We start from the raw sequence: 26,571 nt of genomic DNA on the forward strand, positions 1-26,571 counted from the left end.
GTGGCCTCAAATACAATGTTTTGTTCAGTACTCGAGGAGCATTTATTGTCTTAATAGTATTTATGGCAACATCATCGATATGCACAGTAAAAAAAAAGATAATCATTTTGTTTAATATGAACATAAATTGTCAAATTCTGAATCATATTATAGTGAACGATATTGTCGTATGGTGTGTGTATGTACTATCTATAGTTTTAATATTATTAATAAGGAGTTAAAAGTCTTGATTTAATTTTAAATTGTTATTCCTCTAACTTCACCGTCTCCATAGATGCAGACTCTATCTTTTGAAGGGCGGGGGTAGCTATATTTGAGAGAGGTGTCTGGGGAACCAACCAGCAAAAAATAGCTAGCAGAAACATAAATGACAAGGATTTGAGCAGCCTTGATTGCCCTTCTCACACATGCGCTCTGTGTTCTCCCTCCAGCTCTCACTCACTCACGCCCAAATCTCACCTCACTCACGTATCTCTCCTTTCTGACCGGTGGTTTTCTCTCTCTCGCCGTGGGTCTCTAGGCTGGCGGGGATTTCTCGACTTGACTACTAAAACATAATCCAAAAACTATCTCGACTTGACTACTAAAACATAATCCAAAAACTACTAAGATATATATATATTACTATGATATACACAATATGAAGAAACTGCAGTTATATTTCAAATATTTTATGAAGGAAGAGGCTGTATGGATTATCCAAAGGTGCTGAAATTAAGAGACCCACGCCAACCGACAGAGTGAGTGAATATAAGGGGGTTATTGGGTAAAAATCACATAACGCGCAAGCGAAATTTTAGATTATATTTTTTAATACTCTCCGAGTCTCTCTTTCTCTTTCTTTTTTGGTTTGAACCACGAGGTGGTCCTGAGTGGGTCCCAACTATGGAAAGCACTTTTAAGCCCGTACCACAACTTAGACTAATCCCCACTCGCACCGGGTCGGCCCGTAAGGGGTAAAGTGCTGGGCAAAGTGGTGACTCCATACGAGAGCGGGACTTGAACCCCTGACCTCTCTTAAGGAGTGAGAGTGCCGAACCACTCACACCAACCAACTTTGGTTAACTCTCTTTCTCTTTTTCTTTTTTTAAATAAATGTCAGTATAAAATTAGAAAATTTTAGATATAAAATTTGGCGATGACCAAACAAAAATTGCAGGGGAAACCTTGATATCATTGAAATACTAATCATAGACACTGCAGTATAAATAACTTCTTGTGATCTACTCAACTTTAACACTTTAATCCATATTCTAAAATTTGCATGTTTGTTAGGATTTTTATTATTGATACTGTTGTATCAATAAAATTATAATTTATTCATATGGAATGAAAACATCAAGAAAGGACCTCTGAAGTTTATTATAACAGAAAAAAATGGTCCATAAGTCTATTTATTATTTTATTTATTCAATACAAATGGCCAACTTTAAAAATGGTAAAAGTCACACAATGCACAAGTAAAATTTTAGAATTAAATTTTTTAATTCTCTTTGAGTCTCTCTCTCTTTAAAAAATAAACCTCACTGTAAAATTAGAAAAATTTTAGACGTAAAATTTGACAATCACCAAATAGAAAACATAGGCAAATGAAAATGGAGGAGCCCTATTTTCATTAGAATATTGATCATAGATACTATAATGTAAATCATTTGTTGTGGTTCATTCAACCTGTCACACTCTAAGCCATTTTCTAAAATTTGTAAGGTTTATAGGATTTTTATTATTGCCATCATTGTATCAATAATATTATAAATTATATATTCTATTGTAATGAAAATTTGTGCAATCTTAGGTATGTATTATATTAAATTGTGTGGATTAATTAAGAATATTTTTGGAGACAAAAGAAGTGTGTGTATGTAAGAATAATGATAAAAAATTTCTAAATAAAGGTGATTGCTTCATTGACAAGTACATATTTATATTCCTCTATTAGTATTTGGGTTGTAAACTCTGTTTATAAAGTGAATATATTGTGGTAAGCGATGTGGGAAATATCGGATGCGAAATATTGAGAGATCATTAACGCATATATTTATTGAAGATGCATATAGAGGAAAGAGTGTAGATCCGGCCGTAACACTTATGAAGCTTTCCCTAAGTATTCTCATGCTTGCTTAACTATTCCGAAGTATTTTTCATAGTGTGCATATTTACTTTATGGTGTCTTTATTCGTCTCAAATGATTACTACAGTTCTTTTGGGATGAAAGGTCATTTATTTTGTTAATTTTAAACAATAGAAAAAATAAATAATGGTAACGAAAGACTAATTGTGATATTGAAGCGTACGGACTTTAACTCAATCCAAAAATTAGTAGGACCCACATATATTTGATGACGCTGAAAGTTACATCAATTGTAACTTAGAAACATCCAAATATTAGACAATAATACACAATAACAATGCATATAATTTGGGTTTGATTTTTAAAAAATTATTTGAATATCACTTATCCTTAAGATATTAATTTGAATATATTTTAATAGTAAATAATAAAAATTTGTTTAGTTATTATTTGTATTTCATACATTGCATGTTAGATTTGTTTGAATTTTAAGTTGTTGCGAATAAATATTTATGTTGTGAAAGTCGAATTCAATAGCTACAAAAGCAGAGATAATTGTATTTTATATAGTTTTTAAGAATACAAGGATAAGATCATAACGCATGAGATAACGGTATTTTATATTAAAAGACCATAATGCATGTATTTGAGCCATTTATATTGAAGACACATATAGAGGAATGAGTGCAGATCCGACCATAACTATTGTGAAGCTTTCCTCAAGTATTCTCATGCACCCAAACCTTATCTGGTCAAGGTTTCTGATTGAATATAATCAATTTCCGTGCAGTACCGAAGACAGCTTCTGTTGGTAGTTGAATTTGTGGGGAATGACAAATGTAGAGAAATACAACAATAATGGTGGAACTTTATTACGTAAAGTAATGTGTTTACAACTAACTCTGTATGTAGTAAGAAAAATAATAGTAATAAGTAAACTTGCAAAAATTTTGTGTGCTTGAAGGCACGTTACAAATGTCGCTTTCCTTAAGACGTTATTTGCCCCCACCAATTGAGTGATGCACATGGGTTAAGCAAATACGCATCCAGGATACAATGAAGCACTTGTTTGTTTGCTAGTGTTGTGCATCAACGAAAGCAAACCAGAATACTCTTGAATGTTGCAAGCCTGCCAAGAAACAATAAATTGTTCCTGCAGAAAACAATATATTGGATTGTGAATGCACAAAAGAAATGGGTGTTTTGTGTTGAAATTCGTACTAGAAAGGAATGCTAAGAAAAGAGTGGTGTAGGATCATTGATTTCATGTCTAAATGGCTTAAACATGACCCCTATTTATGGATATACTTGTGCCCCCTCATTTGGGTTGTCATCTTCATGATACCCCTTCATTCATGGCCATTGGATCTATATTTAATTTTAATCAATGGTCCAAATTGAACCATCACCATTTCAAATGAAATGTCACCATGAAATGATGCATCTCTAAGTGAAATGTTACCATGAAAAGTTATATCATTTAGTAAAAAGATACATTTTCTATAAGACATAATTAAATAGACATGTCCTTACAACAAGACATCATTTAATTAGACATGTCTTTAGTGAAATGTACTTTTTCTATAAGGCAGAATTAATAAGACATGTCTTCACCATAAGACACAATTTATTTTGAAAATTTTCCAACAGCTTATCTGTAAAGCTCTTCAACCACAAGCATTTCTACAAGGCAAAAGACTAGGACGTGTTGGAATGAATATCAATAAGGGAATGTCTTATGAATTTGGTTTATATCCTAATATAAGACAATCAATAAATATTGGATGCAATCTAAGGGCTAACATTTGATTGATCATTGTACGAAAAAAAAAGGTACAAAAATACAAAACAGAGCTGATTGATGGCCTTTAACAGTCAGTTCTATGACAAAGTAACCACCACAACAAATGGAATTATAAGACATCAAGAAACTTGAACTTGGCAGGAGGTCTCATTAGCAGTATACCTCAGAAATTAAGACAGAGACTTTAAAATGCAAGCTTATGGAGTAATTTAAGCACTGAAACTAATAACAGTGATGCAAAAAAAGGTGCAGAAGTACGGTATTAGCAATTGACCTCTGCTTTTGCTTGGACAAAGGTTTTCATCACAAGGGACTCATTAGTTGCCCTTGCCTCACACGATTGGATGCTAAGGGGAAAAAGGAAGCTTCTAACGGCATTCACAGAGAACCTATAAAACTAAAAAAAAAAAAAATCATCCATGAAAAGGCTACTAACAAAAAAACTAACTCTTTTATCTGCCACTGACCTAATCCGCACTCATTTAATTAAAAAAGAATTAAAAGCAAAACTAAAAGATACAAATTGCGTACAAGTCTAGGAGCCATATCAAAGGCGTTATATAACTTTTCCAATTAATAAATTCTCTTAAGGGCCATACCGTGCTCATCATTTCAAAAGCAATTAAGGATAAGAACTTTCATCATTAATTGATATGGCCAGTGTAGAAAAAATGAAAAAGCCCTCCAAGATCAAAGCACAAGGATCAGTTTAGAATTACACTTTTTAAATTTTGGTTAATAAATAAACGTTTATATGAAAATAGAAAATCTTTTTGGAATAACCTTTTTTTTTCTTTTTTTAATGAATGTGGATATAAAATTTTAAAATCGCCAAACCGAAAAGAAAAACAGGGGAATGAAAAGAGAGCCCACGTTTCTCCTCTCTTTTGTTTTTATTGTTATCAAACAGGGGAATGAAAAGAGTGCTCTGTTTCTCCCCTGTTTTGATTTTTTTATTACTAAACAGGGGAATGAAGAGATCAGCTCTTGTCGCAAGCGCAAATTTTTGTTTCTAAATGCAGTTGGTTGTAACTATATTCGCAGTCCCTAGTACTTAGAAGTAAAGGCTCTTGGAATTTCTATTGTAGTACATGAGATGTTTCCCGTTCAAATAGCTCGCCCGATACCATTAGCATGTTCATCTCTCTATAGATTGATGTTGACATAGATGTTATTCTACTTTTGCTAGTGGAGTTTTGGGCCTTGTCGTAATTGGTGGAATTACGACATCGGTGGCTGACATGGCTTTCCTTGTACAGGTATGTATGATTGTTTTTTTTGCACGTCTAAATGGCACTGTTGAAAAGCTTAAAATTGAACTGATAATTTTGTTTGGAAGCTCAGAAAATTCATGAGAAAGTGAAATAGAATATTCTGGATTTCTTTTCTTTCCATAACATACAAATGACAAACGTAGCAGTATTTATACTCGTTGCTTACATCATAAAAACAGAATTAAAGCAAGTTATACAACTATAACATAATAAAAACCGTGCTTAACTAATTGGCTGAGCTAGCATATACTTCTTTAACTAACACATGCTTATCGTGCAGCTACTCTTTAGTTCACACGTGCTCAGTGTGCTTCCTTAACAGACACAAGGGAAAAGACATGATTTTGAGATATAACGCTTGAATGTTCTCGGAATGGCATAACGCTTTGTGTGTCTCGGACCTGTTAAGAATAACATATGCTGAGTCAGCTGCTGAGTCATCAAGCCACGCTGGAAGTTAGTTTTGCAGTTAGTTAGAGAGCTTATCAGCTTCCCTCCAAAAGTTTGTTATGTGTATTAGAATCTGGGCTCACGAGTTTTGTGAGATTGTAACCTTAAGAAGATTCTCACACTACTATAAATTGTATTGTGACTCAATTAATAAAATAAGTTGAAGCTTTGCATTTTCTCTCAGTCAAAATTTTCTCTCTGTTTTTCTAACCAAACAAGATCTACAGAGCATCTTGTATTTTAACTTGGTATCAGAGCTTGAATCCAATGGCCTTAATCGGTTCCAATCAACAGTCAAGCAACACTTCCATAACTTCTTTCACCTTCACAAATCCAATTAAGCTTGATCGTGCAAACTATACGATCTGGAAACAATAAGTACTTTCTTCAATTCGTGGCAATGGTCTTGAAGGCTATATTGATGGATCAAGGATCTGTCCTAGTCAATTTCTTTCTCCAGAGGCTAGATCTGAAGGTTCTTCTTCTTCTAACATCGAAGGTCAAGAGAATCCAGAGTATGCAGCCTGGAGACGTCAAGATTAGCTCCTGCTCAGCTGGATTCTGTCGTCCATGAATGTAGATATTCTCAGTCTTGTGGTAAGCTCTAAGACTTCTTTTGAGTTGTGGAAAAATCTAGAAAAATAATTTGGATCTGAATCTATGGCTAAGAAGGTTCATCTAAAAATGCTTTTGAGTAACCTGCGAAAAGGATCTCTAACCATGTCTGAGTATTTTACAAAGCTTAAGTCAGTTACAGATGGTCTTGCTTTAGTTGGTAGCCCTGTGCATGATTCGGATTTAGTCACTCATCTTATTACTAGTCTAGATCAGTCATATTATCCTGTAGTAGTCTATATTGAGGCAAACATGTTGAAAATGGATCTTAGTGAGGCTTATGCTATGCTTCTCACACATGAAGCTAGACTTGAGAATAATAAGCTTCATGATAGTAAGGAAACCAAGAACAATTATGCAGCAAATGTAGCTCAGGCTGGAAATTTTTCAAAGAAAGGTAATAACAATAATCAAAACAACTGGAAGGCTGGAGGAAACAATTGGAATAATAACTCTGGTGGAAGAGGTGGTTTTGGTGGTAATGGAAGAGGTGGTTACCAAGGGTTCAATCCAGGAAGAGGAAACTAGAATAATAATAATTTCAGAGGTGTTGCTGGTGGATTTAATAGTGGATTTCCTGGTCCCGGTGGCTTCAATAACAATTATGGCAGAGGTGGTTTCAACTCAGGAGGTGCTGGAAAGAATTTTGCTCAGGGAACTGGTGCTGCTTGTCAGATATGCTTCAGGTTTAATCACACAGCAGCTGATTGCAGAGACAGGTTCAACCGAAATTTTATCCCAAATTTTCCAGCTCCAGCTCCAAATCACTTCTGTAATCAGCATCAAGGACCAAGAGCAGTCTTCATAACAACATCTGAAGGAGCTGCTGATCAGGGATGGTTTCTGGATAGTGGTGCAACTCACCACTTAACCAACACAGTTCAGAATCTGAGTGATGGTAAAATCTATTTTGGCTCAAACTTACTTACTGTTGGTAATGGCCAAGGTCTTAGAATTACTCACATAGGTTATACACAACTTCACACTTCTTTTGGCACCTGTTTACAACTACATAATATTTTGTGTGTCCCTCAAATTACCAAGAACCTCATTAGTATTTCCAAACTCCTCACTGATAATGATATAACCATTGAATTTTTCTCTGATGTTTGCTTTCTAAAGGACAAGGTGAAGGGCACTCTGTTGGCTCAGGGGATAGCCTATACAAGCTACTATCAAAAGAGGAATCTCTCTCTTCTTCCACTTCTGTTCTGCCAGTGTCTCATCCTAGTTCTATGATGTCAACTCTTTCCTGCAATAATGTAGTTACTTCTGTTCAAAGTTCAAATAATGACTTCTGTTTTAAGTCTACATTTCCTGTAAGCTTTCAAACTTCAAGTTATGTGTCAGCAAATATGTTGCACAATAGACTTGGTCATCCAAGTAAACATGTCATACAAACTATTCTCAGAAACAATTGTTTAATGTCAGCCAATGTTAGTAAATCAAATTTTCTTTTCTGTGATGCCTGTCAATTGGGAAAGTTACATCAATTACACTTTCCTGCTACTGAAATCAAAACAAAAAACCCCTTAGAATTAATACACACAGACTTATGAGGACCAGCACCAGTTTTATCACTAGATGGCTATAGATACTATATTTCCTTTGTTGATGACTTCACCCGATATTGTTGGATCTTTCCTTTAGTTTTAAAATCTGATGCTCTTACTACTTTCAAAAACTTCAAGAGCTTAGTTGAGAAACAATTCAGTCTGCCTATCAAAATTCTGCGGTCTGATATGGGAGGTGAATTCAAAGCTTTTCAGTCCTTTCTTCAACAAGAAGGTATCCAAGCTAGATTTAGTTGTCCCTATACTCACCATCAAAATGGTGTTGTTGAGAGAAAATATAGACACTTAGTAGAAACTGGATTAACACTCCTTACTCAAGTAAAAATGCCTATTTCTTTCTCGTGGGAGGCTTTCCATACAGCCTCCTATCTCATTAATAGAATGCCTACCACTACACTGAACAACTTATCTCCCTATCAAAAGCTTCATAATCAGCCACCAAACTATCAACTTCTCAGAGTTTTTGGTTGTGCTTCCTATCCTTTTCTCAAGCCTTATAATGATCACAAGCTTGATTTTCATTCCCAAAAATGCTTGTTCTTAGGTTACAGCCCTCTTCAGAAAGGATATAGGTGTCTAACAAAGTCAGGTAAAGTATATGTTGCTACTCATATTGTTTTTAATGAATCTGATTTTCCCTATTCAGAGTTGTTCTCTTCATCTGAGTCTTCTTCCAATTCTCTATCATCATACTCTCCATCTATTTGTATCCTTAATGACAGTGGCTTGCATCAATCATCAGCTACATCTCCTACTTCAGCAAAGTTACCAACTATACATTCACCTCAACATCCTCACCAAGCCCCACACTCTCCTTGTCCCTCTCCAGTCTCAGATTCCTACAGCTAATCATCACCACATTCTTCATCACATAATGCTTTAGCCAATCCCTCTGATGAATTACAACCATCATCTCAACCTGTCATTTCAACTCATCAGATGGTCACTCGAGCCAAATCTGGTATTTTTAAACCAAAGACCTACCTTACAGCTACCCAAGACCTTGAACCAGTGAGTGTTAAAGCAACCCTAATTGATACAAAGTGGAAAATGGCTATGCAAGAAGAGTATAATGCCTTGCAGAAGAATGGCACCTGGACATTAGTTCCAGCTGAAACAGCTACAAAACTTGTTGGCAATAAGTGGGTTTTTCGAGTTAAATATAACCCAGATGGCAGCATTTCCAAGTATAAGGCTCGGTTGGATGCAAAAGGTTTTCATCAAACCTATGGAGTAGATTTCTTTGAAACTTTTAGTCCAGTTGTTAAACCCTGCACTGTTCGTATTGTTCTCAGCTTAGCAGTCATGCATTGTTGGCCAGTTCGGCAATTAGATGTTAACAATGCCTTTCTTAATGGCATGCTTACTGAAGATGTGTTTATGCCTCAGCTAGAAGGCTTTATCAGCTCTCAGTTTCTCAATCATGTCTGCAAATTACAAAAAGCCCTTTATGGTCTTAAACAGGCTCCAAGGGCTTGGTATGATAGATTGAAAGGGTCTTTAGTTCAGTGGGGTTTCAAATCTTCAAAGTCAGATACTTCACTGTTTTTCAAGCATATTGGCAATAATGTTCTCATCATCCTTGTTTATGTAGATGATATCCTGATAACAGGCTCTAGTGATGTTTATATTTAAGAGGTTATCAGTCTACTTAGCTCAGAATTTGCACTTAAAGATTTAGGAGATTTTAACTACTTTCTTGGGGTAGAAGTGACTCCATCTGCTGAAGGATTACATCTATCTCAAACTAAGTATGTTGGTGACATCTTAAGAAAAGCTCATATGCTTGAGAGTAAAGGTTGTAATACACCTATCAGTGTTGCTGATAAATTGCAGAAGGACAAAGGCTGCTCATTTACAAATCCCTCACTTTACAGAAGCATCATTGGTTCTCTGCAGTATCTGACACTGACCAGACCAGATATTGCATTCACTGTAAACAAATTGAGTCAGTTTTTAGCTGCTCCAACTATCTTGCATTGGCAGGCTTGCAAGAGGGTATTACGATATCTACAAAGCACATCACATTTTAGACTGCAATTCTTCAAGTCAGGTTCTCCAAGTCTCATAGCATATTCTGATGCAGATTGGGGGTCTGATCCAGATGATAGAAGATCTGTTGGAGGGTATTGTGTTTATCTTGGATCCAATCTTGTGTCTTGGTCATGTAAGAAACAGAACATTGTTTCCAGGTCATCTGTTGAATCTGAGTATAGAGCATGGCCTTAGCTACATCTGAGGTTTTGTGGATTACATATCTATTAAAAAAGCTCAAAGTATCACTTCCCAAACCTCTTGTTCTTTACTGTGACAACAGCAGTGCAGAAGCTTTGGCTAGCAATCCTAAGTATCATTCCAGAACTAAACATATAGAACTGGATTTACATTTTTTCAGAGAACACATTGCCAACAAGGATCTCTTCATTGAACATGTGTCTAGTTCTGATAAGCTAGCTGATGTGCTTACCAAACCTCTGAGTTTTGATCATTTTGCCTATATGCAAACTAAGGTCAATGTCTGCCCATGACCTTGAGCTTACGGGGGCATTTTAAGAATAACATATGCTGAGTCATCAAGCCATGCTGGAAGTCAGTTTTGCAGTTAGTTAGAGAGCTTATCAGCTTCCCTCCAAAAGTTTGTTATGTGTATTAGAATCTGGGCTCACGAGTTTTGTGAGATTGTAACCTTGAGAAGATTCTCACACTACTATAAATTGTATTGTGACTCAATTAATAAAATAAGTTGAAGCTTTGCATTTTCTCTCAGTCAAAATTTTCTCTCTATTTTTCTAAGTAACCAAACAAGATCTACAGAGCATTTTGTATTTTAACTGGAGCGGCTGATTGGTGCTGTACGTGTTACATTTTTACTTTTTTAACTCAAGTCTGCTGTTGTCCCAAAGTTGGAACTAGAGATATCATTTCACCTCAACTGTGTTTTTTTTTTAATTAAAAAAATCATTTGTTTTAGGTATACATACATGTATTTTAATTCTATTTTCCTTGTAATTTCTCCTTTACTTTGAATGAAAGTCATTGGTGTTTTCGAATGGGAATTTTGCATTAAAAAATTAAGAATAGTTAATAGGAAATTTCCTGATTCTTTAGTTACTATTTTTGGTATGAGTGTAATTAGTAGTAAAGTTGGTTTCTACTCGCAAACAAGTGAACTGCTCGATTCCCAAGTGCTATTAACCAGTTTCCAACTTTTTAATATACACTAATTGTTCCTGTTTAATAGCTACTACTATTAAAACTCAACAGCTAACAAAAATACTAAAAAAAATGATTTTTTCTTATGATGCTGTGAAAAAAATTACGGGTTTACTTATTTCCACGAGATCTTGTATAGTGTTCTTGTATAGTGGAATTAAGATTGTCTTCCCGATGGTGCAATTCACCCTCTTCCTTTACAGTCACTTGCACTTTGTGCAGCTTTGGTGTGGATAAGATTCCCAGGGAAAAAGTCTTCATGTTCGGACAATGTGTCACAAATACTCGTTCCAATGATGGGAATTCAAGAGGGTAATTCTCCAAACAAAAGCTGGTAAGCCTTGGTAAATACGACTCTCCTTCACTTCTTCTCCAGCATGTCCTACGATTTCTTCTAATTTTTTGCAGTTCCATACATAAAGATTCACCAGACTAGTAGGAATTCCAACCTGAAAATAAGCAGAGTGTGTGTGTGTGTGTGTATATATATATATTAAAAAAGTAAATATGTAAGAGTATCATTCAACTAGGCTCAAAGAATGTTTAATCATACAATTATACGTTTTATGAACATAACAAACTGTGAAATATCTACTAGATATTTTTTGTTAAACAAAAAAGGTAACAAGATAAATAAATAAATAAAAGCCAGATAAACAAAGATGATAAAAATGTATTTACACTATTTAGTATTAGGGACGTAGAAAGAATTTATGGCAATTTCTAAATATTTTGGACTTATTTTGCATCTTGATATAAGTTTTTAAGCATAAATTTGCAAATTTCAACTATTCCTTTAAAAAAAAAACTCAACTAAAATGCCTCTTTTTCCCTTTTCCTTGGTCCCTATTTTTTATGTATATATAAAAATGGAAAAAAAAATTTTGGAAAAGACTTCCCAGTACTGTCAACAAGGGATTGCTGTAAAGTGGATCTTTATTAAGTACTTCCAGACTCGAGGAAATTTCTTTACAATCAAGGGTCAGTTGTAAACAATCATGAATTTGTGGTTAATTAATGGCATAATCAATTCTTAACTAAACTGGAGATATTAATTAAATTTGAAGACTTTTTTTTTTTCCAATCGAAATGTGAAGAATTAAGGAAAAGAGAAATATATAGATGAATTTGTGAACCTATAAGATGAGTGACTATCCTTTAATTTTTGAAAATTGTACTTATTAAGACATGAGCAGAAACAATTAAATTGAATTATATTATGCTGTTGAATCGTGATTAAAAAAATTATATTGTTGATTCTAATGCTGGCGAACCTAAAAACTGGACTTAAAACGTAGATTTCAGAGTGGTGGTTTGAAGTACAATACTTGAAATAAATAATCAGTGGCTAAATATCATTTGTAAACCCAAAAATGGTTAAAATATTGTTGAATGTTATTTGAAAAAAAAAAAAAAGAGATTCAAAATGAATATTCTTACCAATGGAGGAAAAATATTCTTTAGGTTATCACACCAAGATATCTCCAAATTCTTCAATTTGCTGAAAGACTCCGAAGCAAGCTGGTGGTGCCATATTTTTCTCAAATTATCCATCCAGTCAATACGTAATACCTCCAACCTAGGAAGTCGTACCTGACAGTTAAAGATTAAATAACTAATTAATCAATTAATGGCATAATCAATTGATAAATAAATTAGAGGCGGATATTAACTAAATTTGAAGACTCAAGGAAAAGACAAATTAAATATTGTGACTAAAATAAATTTAAAAAAAAAAAAAACCTTTTCGTCAAAGAGAGGAGGTTGCATTTCAGAATGAATGGTGTCTTCTGGTGAGCTCGTGGAGATGAATCTTAACATATTCCAGCAACTCTGAATCTCGAGGTTTAGCAAAGAAGGGAATTCAACAACTAAATCTGAATGAATATGTCCCGTATTGGCAAAGCTTGTTAGTTCTGGAAGCCAATAGAGCCGCAGGAAGTGTAGTTTAGGAAATACCTTTAATTCAATCAACTTTCCTTCATCTCTTTCTGACCATCCCGTGGTGTCGACTACCCCTTCCATTGACTCACAATAGCTTATCTCAAGATGTTGGAGCTGCAAAAGGCTATTAACCATAGAATATGAAAACAGATACTTCATACGATGACAACCGACCACGTGCAGCTTTGTTAGATTTTGACAACAGTACATTCCTTGATTATGATCGGCCCATAATTTTTTCATGTTTCTCAAGTCCCTGAGATTCAATTCCTCTAAGCTCGGAAGAATAACCTGCAAAGAAAACCCGTACATTTTTGTTCCTTCAAGTACAACCGTCTAGTATAATATTCTTTTGATGATCGAAGATTAATCGTGATAATAAATTAATCAATTAATTATTGAACAGAAAATTATCACCTTTGGAGCAGGATCATCATCAGAAATGATTTCGTTGAATCCCAAAGAAGTTGTTGGTTTGTCCATGTCGGGTCCTATAAACAAACAAAAACAATATACATAATTAATCTTTGTCGTTGTCTTTTTTTTTCAAAATAATTGAGGCGAAGTCCATAAATCCACCAACACTTAATTTCAACACTTACCAACAATCATTTCCAGATCATCGCAAAAAAACACTTCTACCTTTTGAAGCCACAGTAGGTTTTTGGCCATGGAGAATGAGAAAAGATGCTTCAATTCGTGACAGTCTGATACTTTTATAATCCTTAAGTTGCTGAAAGATTGATCTTCTGTGAGTTGGCTGTCACATATTGTCTCCAAATTTATCAAACGACGAAGAGACAATGACTCCAGCAAGGGGAAGACTTTGCGACGAACCCGTCCAACTGAACAGACAATATGCAAAATCTCAGACCAACTTTTTACAGCAAGGTGCTTCAATCGTGGAAAACCTTCCCCATCATCTAATTCATGAACAACATTCTGAACACCCTTCAGTTCTTCTAGATAGAGATATTCAGTTCTCTTCAACAACAGTTTCATCCTGTAATTCTGCAAAAGAATGCCAAACTTTTCCAGCCTCTGGAGCTTCATCAATCTTGATAATCCAGATTTAACGGACCAGCTGCTCCCCCACTTATTTCCTATACATATCCTATAGGTAGAAGTGTTCTAGCTATTAATTTTATACATATCTTCTATAGGTGTATTCTAATTAATTTCATACATCAGATTTTTAGATAAAAATAAAGAAGTAAAAAAAAAAAATCTTCACATCATCTTAAGAAATTCAAAGCCATGATACCACATCCAATCACGAGAATCCATTTTCCTATGATCACTGACCTTTAGGTGCGGTGCTTGGTTTGAAGAAGGGAAAGGGGGTGAGGAAAGTAATTTGAATTCCTTTCTTATTTCCGTTGTTTGGTCGGTCATAATATAAAAGAATTTAATTTTCATTAAAATTTAATATAATCATAATGTGGAATTTAGATTTCTCAATAAAGAGTGATGAATCTTGGTTTGGGTCTGTTTTGAGTTTATTTTCATTTATTTGGCTATGTTTTGATAGCGAATTTTGATATGTCAATATAACGTGTAATTGTTTTGGGTTGAGCTGGTAATTATGCTGGATTAGATTGGTTTGGTTTTGGTGCTTCTCTGATGGAACACTGTTTTTTTTAGAAATTTTGAATGTAATATGAGACTACATTTAGTTTAATTGAACACTGCATCTAGTCTAATTACTAGAAGTGCGGCATTTGGTTTGGTTTATCCTATATTCTCCAGAATTTCACTTGCATCTGGTTTTGTTGCATATGTTTGCTTGCATTTGATGGCAGTAGCAGACTGTTTGGTTTTGTGACATTTGATGGCAGTTTGGTCTGTTCTTGGTGTTGGTTTAAGATTGTTCCTGTTGTGCTGATGTTAATTGCAGGTGCTTGAATCAGCTAGGGTTGCTGGTTTATTCAGATGGTTGACTCAGGCGTTGTTACTGGTTAATTCAGGTGGCTGACTCAAGTTGTTCATTTAATGTTAGGAAGCAAATTAAGAATTAATGAAGTATTCATTAAACTATAATTATTGTAGTTATTTTATTTCATAACTGAATTATAATCTATGATACTTGTGAACAAATTAGAGAATTTTTATATATGAATTATATATATGTGTATGTACATTTTGCTAATAATTTAAAGAATATATTTCAATTCCCACAAAAAAATGGCTCCAATTTCAATAATTCCCGCCAAATAATTAAATTTTTTTAATTTACCACCAAAATATATCTTAAAGAAATTTTAGTTATTCTTGCTAGATTTAACAAAAATGATTTGTAGGATTAACATTTAATTAAAATAATTAAATAATTTTATTATTCCAATTAAATATGTCATGTTTATACGACAGACAATATTCATGAATGGGAAGTATTAGTTACGTATTTTTCCTTGGGATTTCAGGCAAATGAAAAAAAGATTGAGAATGATTTCAAGAGGACAGGTGGATGATAAGTATTCATTTTTGTATATTTGTCTAATGTCCTCATTAGTGGATTTTTATGGTATTGATCTTTTTTTTTTTTTTTTTAATTTTCAATTAGTTGCAGCCCTAGAGGAAGAGCAGGCTGATCAAATTGATTTGTCTTGTTTTTCGGGCAATCTACGACATGATGACCGTGATAATGCTCGTGACTGCTGGAAACTTTCTGATGGAAATAACTTTAGAGTTCGTAGCAAGCATTTTTGTTATGACAAAACAAAGGTTCCCCCATAATTTGTTTGTTTGTTATGGTATTTATATATCCTGCATAGGCTAGGTAGACAAGTTATGATGTACGTGTTTCTCATATAGAACTCAAGTCTGCTGTTGTCCCAAAGTTGGAACCAGAGATATCATGACTCTGGTTTCATTTCACCTCAACTGTGTTTTTTTTTTTAATTAAAAAAATATTTGTTTTAGGTATACATACATGTATTTTGATTCTATTTTCATTGTAATTTCTCATTTACTTTGAATGAAAGTCATTGGTGTTTTCGAATGGGAATTTTGCATTAAAAAATGAAGAATAGTGAATAGGAAATTTCTTGATTCTTTAGTTACTATTTTTGGTACGAGTGCCATTAGTAGTAAAGTTGGTTTCTACTCGCAAACAAGTGAACTGCTCGATTCCCGAGTGGTATCAACCGGTTTCCAACTTTTTAATATACACTAATTGTTATTGTTTAATAGCTACTACTATTAAAACTCAACAGCTAACAAAAATACTTAAAAAAAATGATTTTTCTTATGATGCTGTGAAAAAAATTACGGGTTTACTTCTTTCCACGAGATCTATAACATGGTCTTGATTTCACGAAATTCTTTTAATTTAAAGCGTGCTGGTGTGAGAAGGTCAGTTTGACTGATTAATTCTTTTTAACAGTGGTCGAGATAATTTTACTATACTCGAAAATATTCTTATTCTGATAAAGCCATAAATGTTATGCTGTTTTCTTCGGCTAATGATCTTCTATCAGGAGAGGTTAGAAATCAAATGCTTAAAAGACCAATTGAACGAATAATACAGAAATTTAGGCAGAATCTAATCGAATATTGTATGAAACATGAAACATCAATTCAAGTCCTTTCTTAAACAAAGAATGCATCAAACAAAATCCAAAGTGTCTTGCAAGTTTGTAGCATGAGCAAAAAATTGTAAATATGTAGAACCAAATTATTCAAGTACAGAAGAACGAGCAAGCTAAATCATGTATAAGAGATTGGCCTGGTTCAGGATAGCTTCTTCACTGTAGCTGAAGGGTTGGCTCAATCTCTTCTTTAGAATTCTGCAGATTTTGTAATTACTCGTGTAAGCAAGCATACATTGCCACCATAAGAATAATAAAGCAAGAGTAATGATATGACCACCACCTCTTGTGCACAAACAATATTGTATAAACTAATGCGACATAATATGATTGGTTAAATAAAAACATTACATGGCCCTCATAATTTATTTATTTATTTATTATTATTATTATATATTTTCAATCAACCAATCATATTATATCACATTAGTTTCTATAAAATAATTTGCTAAATAGCACCGAAACTTAATTGATACTCACCATTTCATTGAACAATTTTTTTATGGTGTCATTGAGGTTGCCTTCCCAACATCCTTCATCATCATCATCTTCTTCATCATCATCATCTTCTTCTTCATCATCTTCATCATCATCATCTTTTTCTTCTTCGGTGACGTTCACTTTGTTTAGCATTGGTGTGTCTAAGACTCCTTGAGAGAAGATCTTCATTTTTGGACACTGTCTCACAACTACTTGTTCCAAGGATGGGAACTCAAGAGCGTAATTACCCAAACAAAAGCTTGTTAGGCTTGGCAAACAATCAAGTCCCAAGTACTCCAATTTCCTGAAAACAATGCAATCGTCCGCTTCTTCTCCAACCTGCGACTGTATAATTTCTTCCATCATTTTGCAATCAGTTATCTTCATTCTTTCAAGATTCACTAGACTTTCAGATGTTGAGAGCGTCAATAAATTTATCAACCCATGACACTTCGATACTTCCAGAGTCGCAAGATTTTCCAAATGCCACGAAGCTGGTACTAATTTCTGCAACTTACTACATTCAAATATTTCTAGACTTTTCAAGTTTGCAAACACTTTGTTGGATTTGGCATTTTCCTTCCAGAGATGCTGCACTTTGTGTAATCCAGATAGCTTTAACTTCATCAATTGAGGGAATGCAACCTGGAAATCAACAAAATTAAGTTGTAAATGAAAATATGTATCCAATCTCTGCAGTCTTCCCCTGCATATTTTATGGACAAGATTAATCACGGCATTTTATATTTTATTTCCAAATTAGTATGCTTTGCAGTAGGATCCCAAATATAAGTATCAAATCGATTACCCTTTGAAACACATAAATGAAATCTGATCCTAAATCCAATATGAATTAGCTAGGAAAACAGAGACCTAACACGCATAATCGATATAGTTCATCACCTCCTGTCACTAGGCATCTAATTAATTTGAGACATTTTTTTAATTCATACTATAAAGTTAGTTAATAACTACGGTTATATTGTTAAACATGTATAAATTAAGACGACGTGCAAAAAGATGAGTCATTAAATTTGATTTGATTCTAATGAAATTATATCTGTGTGAATGAAAGTGAAGGGAAAAATAATAATAATGTTACCTTTTCATCGAAGAGATGTTGTATTTGATTAGCTACCAAGAGGTTCTCTTCTTATTTTAATTTTTGAGCTTCCTTATTATCTGTTGTCATGTGCAGTACAGATGTAGAATTGGACATGAATGTTTCCATATCAGGGCAATTCTCAATAGTTAGATATCTCAACTCAGGCAGTTCAATTATATTCCCAGTGAAGTTGCAGAATCTTTTGAGTTTTGGAAGGTCAATGAGCCTTAGCTCAAAAAGCCTAGGAAACAGGGGGCCTATATGTTCTTCCTTGGCATTTAGCTCTTCCAAATGAAGCACCTCTTCTAGTGAATCACAATTCCTCACTTCCAGCCATCTCAAATTGTTCAAGCACCGTATCAGATTGGCAGGAATAGCACTCGACATATTCGTGCGGTCATCCACCACCAGGTGTCTTAAATTGTTGAAGAAGCTGACAGGCAGTGCTTGGCCATGCGAGAGTTGCAAATGGTTTATATCAAGGAATCCAATCTGCACAAACCAAAACAATTGCACTGGATATATACAATTTTTTCTTTCTGAAAGGCATAGATATATGTACATTAAACTTACATGTTTTCTGCTTTAACTTCTAAAAATATATATACAAGGCAGGTGTATATGCTTAAATGTGCAAGTGCAGGGGAGATGCATGAACAATTTGGGTGAATCGATTAACACATACCATCTTTTTGTAACATATGTTTAAATGTGCAAGCGCAAGGGAGATGCATAAGCAACTTGGATGAATCGATTAGCACATACCATTTCTTCGTAACACTTTTGTATAGTGGAATTAAGCTTGTTGCCTTCCCAATGGTGCAGTTCACCCTCTTCCTTTTCAGTCACTTGCACTTTGCATGGCTTTGTAATGGATAAGATTCCCTGAGAAAAAGTCTTCATGTCCGGACAACGTATCATAGAAACTCGTTCCAATGATGGGAATTCAAGAGTGCAATTCTCCAAACAAAAGCTGGTAAGCCTTGGTAAATCATCAAGTATCAAAACTTTTAATTCGCTGAAAGCAATACGATTCTCCTTCACTTCTTCTCCAACATGTCCTACGATTTCTTCTAATTTTTGGCAATCTGATACTTAAAGATTCACCAGACTACTAGGAATTCCAACCTGAAAATAAGCAAAAGTGTGTGTGTAAGAGTATCATTCAACTAGGTCCAAAGTATGTTTAAAACATACAATTATATGTTAACATAACAAACCATGAAATGTCTACTAGATAATTTTTGTTAAACAAAAAAGGCAACAAGATAAATAAATAAATAAAAGCCAGATAAACAAAGACAATAAAAATGCATTTACACTATTTAGTATTAGGAGCGTAGAAAGAATTTAAGGCAATTTCTAAATATTTTAGACTTATTTTGCATCTTGATGCCAGTTTTTAAACAAAATTTGCAAATTTCAACTATTCCTTCTGGGAAAAAAAAAAATCAACCACCAACAAAGTGTTGGCTCCATTGGCAATGGAGTCCCCTTAAGTGGTTTGACTGGGTTTGCTCCCCAGTTCGAGTCGCAGGGAAGTCGCCTTTGTTGGGAGAACTTGTGCCTCCCGGTTCGAGCGGGGACTTCTAGTCTGGGTTGTGGTACGGGCTTAAAGGTGCCTTCCACAGTTGGGGCCCTCCCCAGGATACCTCGTGATTAATATAAAAAAAAAAAAAAAATCAACCAAAATGCCGCTTTTTCCCTTTTTCCCTTTTTCCTTGGTCCCTTTTTTTTATGTATATTTAATTTTGGAAACAAAATTAAAGTGGATCTTTATTAAGTACTTCTAGACTCGAGGAAATTTCTTTACAATCAAGGATCAATTGTAAATAATCATGAATTTGTGGTTAATTAATGGCATAATCAGTTCGTAACTAAACAAGAGATATTAATTAAATTTGAAAACTTTTCTTTTCTTTTTTTCTTTTTCCAATCGAAATGTGAAGAATTAAGGAAAAGAGAAATATATAGATGAATTTGTGAACCTATAAGATGAGTGACCATCCTTTAATTTTTGAAAATTGTACTTATTAAGATATGAGCAGAAACAATTAAATTGAATTATATTATGCTGTTGAATCGTGATTAAAAAAATTATATTGTTGATTCTAATGCTGGCGAACCTAAAAACTGGACTTAAAATGTAGATTTGAGAGTGGTGGTTCGAAGTACAATACTTGAAATAAATAATCAGTGGCTGAATATCATTTGTAAACCCAAAAATGGTTAAAATATTGTTGGATGTAATTAAAAAAAAAAAGATTCGAAATGAATACAACAACCTTACCAATGGAGGAAAAATATTCTTTAGGTTATCACACCACCATATGTCCAAATTCTTCAATTTGCTGAAAGACTCCGAAGCAAGCTGGTGGTGCCATATTTTTCTCAAACTATCCATCAAGTCAATACGTAATACCTCCAACCTAGGAAGTCGTACTTGGCAGTTAAAGATTAAATAACTAATTAATCAATTAATGGCATAATCAATTGATAACTAAATTAGAGGCGAATATTAACTAAATTTGAAGACTCAAGGAAAAGACAAATTAAGTATTGGGACTAAAATTAATTTTTTTTTTATTTTAAAAAAAACCTTTTCGTCAATGAGAGGAGGAGGTTGCATTTCAGAATGAATGGTGTCTTCTGGTGAGCTCGTAGAAATGAATCTTAACATATTACTGCAACTATCAATCTTGAGTATTTGCAAAGAAGGGAATTCAACAACTAAATCTGAATGAATATGTCTCGTGTTTGCAAAGCTTGTTAGTTTAAAAAGCCCATAGAGCTGCAGGGAGTGTAGTTTAGGAAAAACCTTTAATTCAATCAACTTTCCTTCATCTCTTTCTGACCACCCCGTGGTGTCGACTACCCCTTTCATTGACTCACAAGATCGTATTTCAAGATGTTGGAGTTGCAAAAGACTATTAACCATAGAATACGAAAACAGATACTTCAAATGATCACAACCGTCCACGATCACCTTTGTTAAATTTTGACAACAGTACATTCCTTGATTATGATCGGCCCATAATTTTTTCATGTTTCCTAAATGAAAGAGATTCAATTCCTCTAAGCTCGGAAGAATAACCTGCAAAGAAAACCCGTACATTTTTGTTCCTTCAAGTACAACCGTCTAGTATAATATTCTTTTGATGATCGAAGATTAATCGTGATAATAAATTAATCAATTAATTATTGAACAGAAAATTATCACCTTTGGAGCAGTATCATCATCAGCAATGATTTCGTTGAATCCCAAAGAAGTTGTTGGTTTCTCCCTGTCGGGTCCTATAAACAAACAAAAACAATACACATAATTAATCTTTGTCGTTGTTTTTTTTTTCAAAATAATTGAGGCGAAGTCCATAAATCCACCAACACTTAATTTCAACACTTACCAACAATCATTTCCAGATCATCGCAAACAAACACTTCTACCTTTTGAAGCCGCAGTAGGTTTTTTGCCATGGAGAATGAGAAAAGATGCTTCAATTTGTGACAGGATTGTACTCCTATAATCCTTAAGTTGCTGAAAGATTGATCTTCTGTGAGTTGGCTATCACATATTGTCTCCAACTTGTTCAAAAACCAAAGAGACAATGACTCCAGCAAGGGAAAGACTGTACAATGAACCCGTCCAACTGAACCGACAATAAGCAAAATCTCAGAACAACTTTCTACACGAAGATGCTTCAATCGTGGAAAACCTTCCCCATCATCTAATTCATGAGCAACATTCTGAACACTCTTCAGTTCGTTTAGATGGATCTCTTCAGCTTCTTTCAGCAACATTTTCGTCCCATAATTCTCCAAAAGACTGCTAACATTTTCTAGCCCATCGAGCTCCACCATTCTTGATGTTTCAGAATTAACGCCCCACATGCGCCACGCTTCTCCTATACATATCTTATATCTTTGCAATTCCACAGAGACTAAATCCTGCGGCAGAATTTGGGCATCCCAAAATTGTATCTCCAAAGTAGTTAGCTTTGACAGCCCCTTCAATTCAGCAAGACTGGCGGTACTTCCTCCTTCAACCTTATCCCACTGCGAAAAGCTGTCACCCATATATAGTTCTTCTAATTGAGAAAATTTTGATATGAGATTTGGTGCTATCACTACAAGGCTCCTACAATTGCTCAAATCTAGCAATTGTAACCGCGTCAATTGTCCAATTTCAAGTGGTAACTGCTTAATGTCGGAATCTCGAAAGCTAAGAATCTCTAATTTCTTTAGCTGTCCAATTGCAGCTACATCTTCTAGTTGGCACCAGTCTAAACACAATGTTTGAAGGTTAATGAGGCGACCAAGTGATGAAGGTAATGAAGAGAAAGGAATTCTAGTAAGGCTTAAAACTTTGAGTTCTTTCGTCCCTTCAAAAAAGAGGTCTGAAATTTGCATACGGCCATTACCCTCTGCAGACAACAAAAATAACTGGAGATTGGGACATTGCAACCTTTCAGGGAGCTCTTGAATATCTCTCTGGGGTAATGAAATGGCAATTGGATCTTTCCGTATTGTCTCTTCCATCTTTTTCTCTAAGTCGGCAACATTTGGAATATTAAACATGCGCTTCTCTGCGGCAATTGATACGGCAACAACATGAATGACGTCATGCATTTTAGCTTCATCTTCAGCATCACCGTCCAACAATAAGCATGAAGATTTGAGGTTGTCGATCAACCGATGCACTCTACTCCTTGCTTCTTCCAATGTGTAAACATTTTCAAACAAACCCCAACCCACACCATATCTCAATAAGTCAGAAACTTGTATGGCATGACCTTCACTGTATAGACCACAAAGACGGAACAGAGATTTTGCCTCCTCACTTTCCAAGAAGTCATGACTCAATTTTATGGAGGTGTACACATTTGCTTGCATGCCATGAATTTCTCTTGCATCCGATCTTCTTAGCTGATTCAATGCATCTTTCCAAAAGTCACGCTCCTTAGTTTTCAGAGCATTTGCAACTGTACTCAGTGCAACAGGCAAACCTCCGCATCTTTCAATGATCTCATTTGCTATACTTTGAAAAGCAGATATTTTAGTTGAATCACCCACTATCTTCTCAAATAACTGCAATGCTTCTTCTTTTGATAAAGCATCGATCCAGAAATTTTTCTGAGAATTCATATCAATGCACAATAAATCTCGACTTCTAGACGTCAATATTATTGTGCATCTTCTCTGATCATCCTCTCTATCTTTCTCATCAACATCTCCAGAAGGAATTCCAACCGCATCTAACTCAAGTTTTGTCCAAATATTATCCAATATAATGAGGACCCGCTTCTCTTGCTTCAACCTTTCACGCAGTCGAGAAGCTCTATGGTGTATACTATCATTCAAGTCAAATTTCATGCCTAAATCAGAAGCGAGCTTGTCTTGAATTTTCTGGGGATCTGGGTTCTGTATTACCTCAGCCATAACGACCTTATCGATCAACTTATCTTCCATCACTTTCTTAGCAACTTGCTTGACTAGCGTGGTTTTACCCACGCCGCCCATGCCGTAGACCCCAATTATGTTGAGCTTATCATCCTTCAACGCCTCCATAACATCCTGAAATACTTTCATTCTTGAATCAAAGGCCTCGTTATCTTTCCCGTCATTAAGTCCTGTGCTCTTTGGAGTAGGACGGTAGGAAACATTAGAGAAGTTGCCTTTTCCCACGAGACCAGCGGCAGCTTCTGCGGCCTTTGCTGCTTGTTTACTAAGCTTGTAACGGGACATCAAATTTGGGCACAATCCTTTGAAGCAGAACTTTTTAGCTCTTTCTTCATCATCAATGATGGATTTTGCAACCCCTTCACTGATGAATTCATCAACGCTATGTAGCCAGTCTGTGACACCCTCATAAAGCTCATCCCCTTGTAGCCTAGCATGATTAACTGGTTGCTGCACCATTTCTCTCTTATATCCCAGCTGCTTCACTTGAACTTTTAGCTCATCTATGTAGCTCTGGTACTTGAACACATCAGATATCTGCCGTGTAATCGGGTTGAACAGTGACTTTGCACCTTCTGATACACAGTTGGTTAAAAAAGCCAGACACGCTTCTATAGCCATTGCCGGTTGCTTAACAATATATATCTAGTTTTTGGCTGTTGAAAAAAAAAATGGATTCAAATAAATTAAATGAACTAGCGGGGAAGAAAAAGAAAGAAACGACAACAAACAACTTTTTAGAAAAAGGTTTCAGGGGCCTGAATGGAAAACCAACAATTTTTTGAGGAAAGAAAACTTTTTTGGAAGATGGATGCAAATTAACCATTAATAATACTGCATAAGAACACAGAAGTTAACAATAAACAGTAACTTAAAACTCAAGAAAATTAAATGACAAGATTAAGACAAACAAGAGATAGTTTTTGTCGGACATTAAGAAACAACTGCTATCAAGATCAAAGATTAGAAATTATGCTATTGAAAGAAATTATTAAAGTAATTAGAACAAACGCACCTCTTCAATTATCTAGGATCACAGAGTTTATGAGCTTCACTCTTGGCCTTCGATTTATAAGAAAAATTTTAATGAGCAAAAGATCACTGTTGACTGCAGAAGAATGTGAGTAAGCAATACAATTGAATTGTAAAAGAACAAGACTTAAAGCGTGCACCCCAACAGAACACATGTTCATTTTTAACAAAGTGATCAATAACTATATTCGTTATTTAATTGATATTGTAACCAATTCTAAGAGAATATAATAATCAGCAAACAAACAACATTGATCTTATGCCTACTGATATTTAAACAGAGAATTCTTTCTTCTTTTTCTCTTCATGGATTAGAGTTTTTGCTATTAACAGAATGGTTTCAAGGGTCTGAATAAAATCCCAGACTTTTTTTTAACTTTGTTTTCTGTGGGAAAATGGATTCAAATTAACCAAAGCCAATAATAAGATCACAGACTTTAACAATGAACAATAACTTAAGCAAAACCAATGACAAGATTAAAACAAACCAGAGAAATTTTTTCTCGGAAAGTAGATGAAAAGCAAGTAAGAACTGCTATTAAAGGATATTATTAAAGGATTTAGAACATGTATACCTCTTTAATTATATGGGATCAGAGAATCGATGACCTCCACTATTCGCTTCGGATATTAAGTAAGAACTGCTATTAAAAGAATGAGTTGATGAGAGTAATAACAATGAATTGCAAAATAGGAAGACTCAATCATGCACCCCTTTTATACCTGATCATATTAAGAAGTCGTTAAAGAATAACGACTAAATTAGGAATTAATTCTGAAGTTCAGAATCAAGAACAGAGACGAAGCTTTAATAAAGCATGCAGTGAGATACAAGAAATGGATCTGATAAAATACATTAAAAAAATTTGTTCAACCTAGTTAAGCTGATGAAAGCACTAGTTGTTGGCTCTACGTTTCATATGTTCTAATGAAATAATTAAGTTGAAGTTTTCAACGAATAAATACCTGTTTCGCTTGAATAGCTTTGGCATATACATTACTTGTGTCCTGTGAAATTGAAAAGGTTATTGATTTACAAAGCTTATTAGTAGAGAAAAGCTACGTAAGATGCCTGATAAAAGATAAAGCAAGAGCTTGAATGAAGAATGACATTTTAGAAAGAAACTAAAGTGTAATCATCAAAGTAGGATCAATAATGTACCACTTTCCTTGCAAATCTGGTGGGTTTTCTGAATAGATTTTTACATTATTCTTCTATTTAACCATTTTGGCTTTACCCTAAGCATTCTTGGTTGGCATTGTCCTGTAATCTGCGTGCCCTGGATACGTGAGAGGGAATGATGAGGGTAGATATGCAATTTCAAGAAGCGATTTGCTTGTATAATTCAATGCATGGAAAGAGATGTACCTGACCAGAAAAAAAAGGGGACCATCCATATCTGAGCTTGACTTTTTAGATAGATAAATATTCTTATTACTGTTGATAATGGAGAAGGGTTCTACTTTTACTTTGCCATCTTTGATATAAAACAGCATGATTCCTTTTTTTCAAACACTTGCCTAAGTCTATTTTTTATTTTTCTTATTTTCAGAAAGAGATTAGCTTAATTTAAATTATATTCAAGTACAAAGTGTTATACACTCATAAAACGACAAATAGGCATGTATTGATCACGCGCAATCTGTTTTTTTTCCCCCTTTTTTTTTTAATCCAGTCTTCTTATTTAAAAAAAAGAATTTATTTGCTTTATTTTAAATTATTTTTTCATGCGGTAAATGCAATACTGAGTAATGGGTGAGCAAAATATTTACAGGCACACCCCCTTTTAATGATTTCGTACTAAAATTAAAAATTGACGATTCCATAATAAAGTTCAAAGAGTAACTGAAGACCCATAAATGTTTTTTGGTCATGAGCAATTTTTGAGTTGGGACAGCACTCCTATGAAAAAAAATAGTTTTTTTTTTCTTTAAGCATGAGCATATTAATTCTTTTTTTAT

At 34.5% G+C, this 26,571-nt stretch overlaps 1 protein-coding gene and 1 long non-coding RNA gene across 3 annotated transcripts; one reads left to right on the forward strand and one right to left on the reverse strand.

Moving 5' to 3' along the window:
* Positions 1 to 10,067: 10,067 nt before the first annotated feature.
* Positions 10,068 to 24,637, reverse strand: LOC18042754 (probable disease resistance protein At4g27220). The gene is made up of 7 exons (XM_006432535.2): positions 24,593 to 24,637; positions 21,525 to 24,233; positions 13,363 to 13,436; positions 13,154 to 13,236; positions 12,745 to 13,069; positions 12,442 to 12,594; positions 10,068 to 10,163 (listed from the first exon to the last, which is right to left on the reverse strand). Exons 2-7 carry the CDS (start codon positions 24,196 to 24,198, stop codon positions 10,068 to 10,070), a joined length of 3,405 nt encoding a protein of 1,134 aa, XP_006432598.2. The 5' UTR covers positions 24,199 to 24,233; positions 24,593 to 24,637.
* Positions 14,694 to 15,673, forward strand: LOC112098258. Of its 2 annotated transcripts, none has more exons than XR_002905344.1 (3): positions 14,694 to 14,912; positions 15,369 to 15,408; positions 15,509 to 15,673. It is a non-coding gene; the product is annotated as an uncharacterized LOC112098258 (long non-coding RNA). The 2 variants fall into 2 exon arrangements; XR_002905345.1 differs by having other exon boundaries at positions 15,515 to 15,575.
* Positions 24,638 to 26,571: the final 1,934 nt, after the last annotated feature.

The sequence above is a fragment of the Citrus clementina genome, unplaced genomic scaffold (genome assembly GCF_000493195.1).
Source record: "Citrus clementina cultivar Clemenules unplaced genomic scaffold, Citrus_clementina_v1.0 scaffold_5, whole genome shotgun sequence".
Classification (NCBI taxonomy): domain Eukaryota; kingdom Viridiplantae; phylum Streptophyta; class Magnoliopsida; order Sapindales; family Rutaceae; genus Citrus; species Citrus x clementina.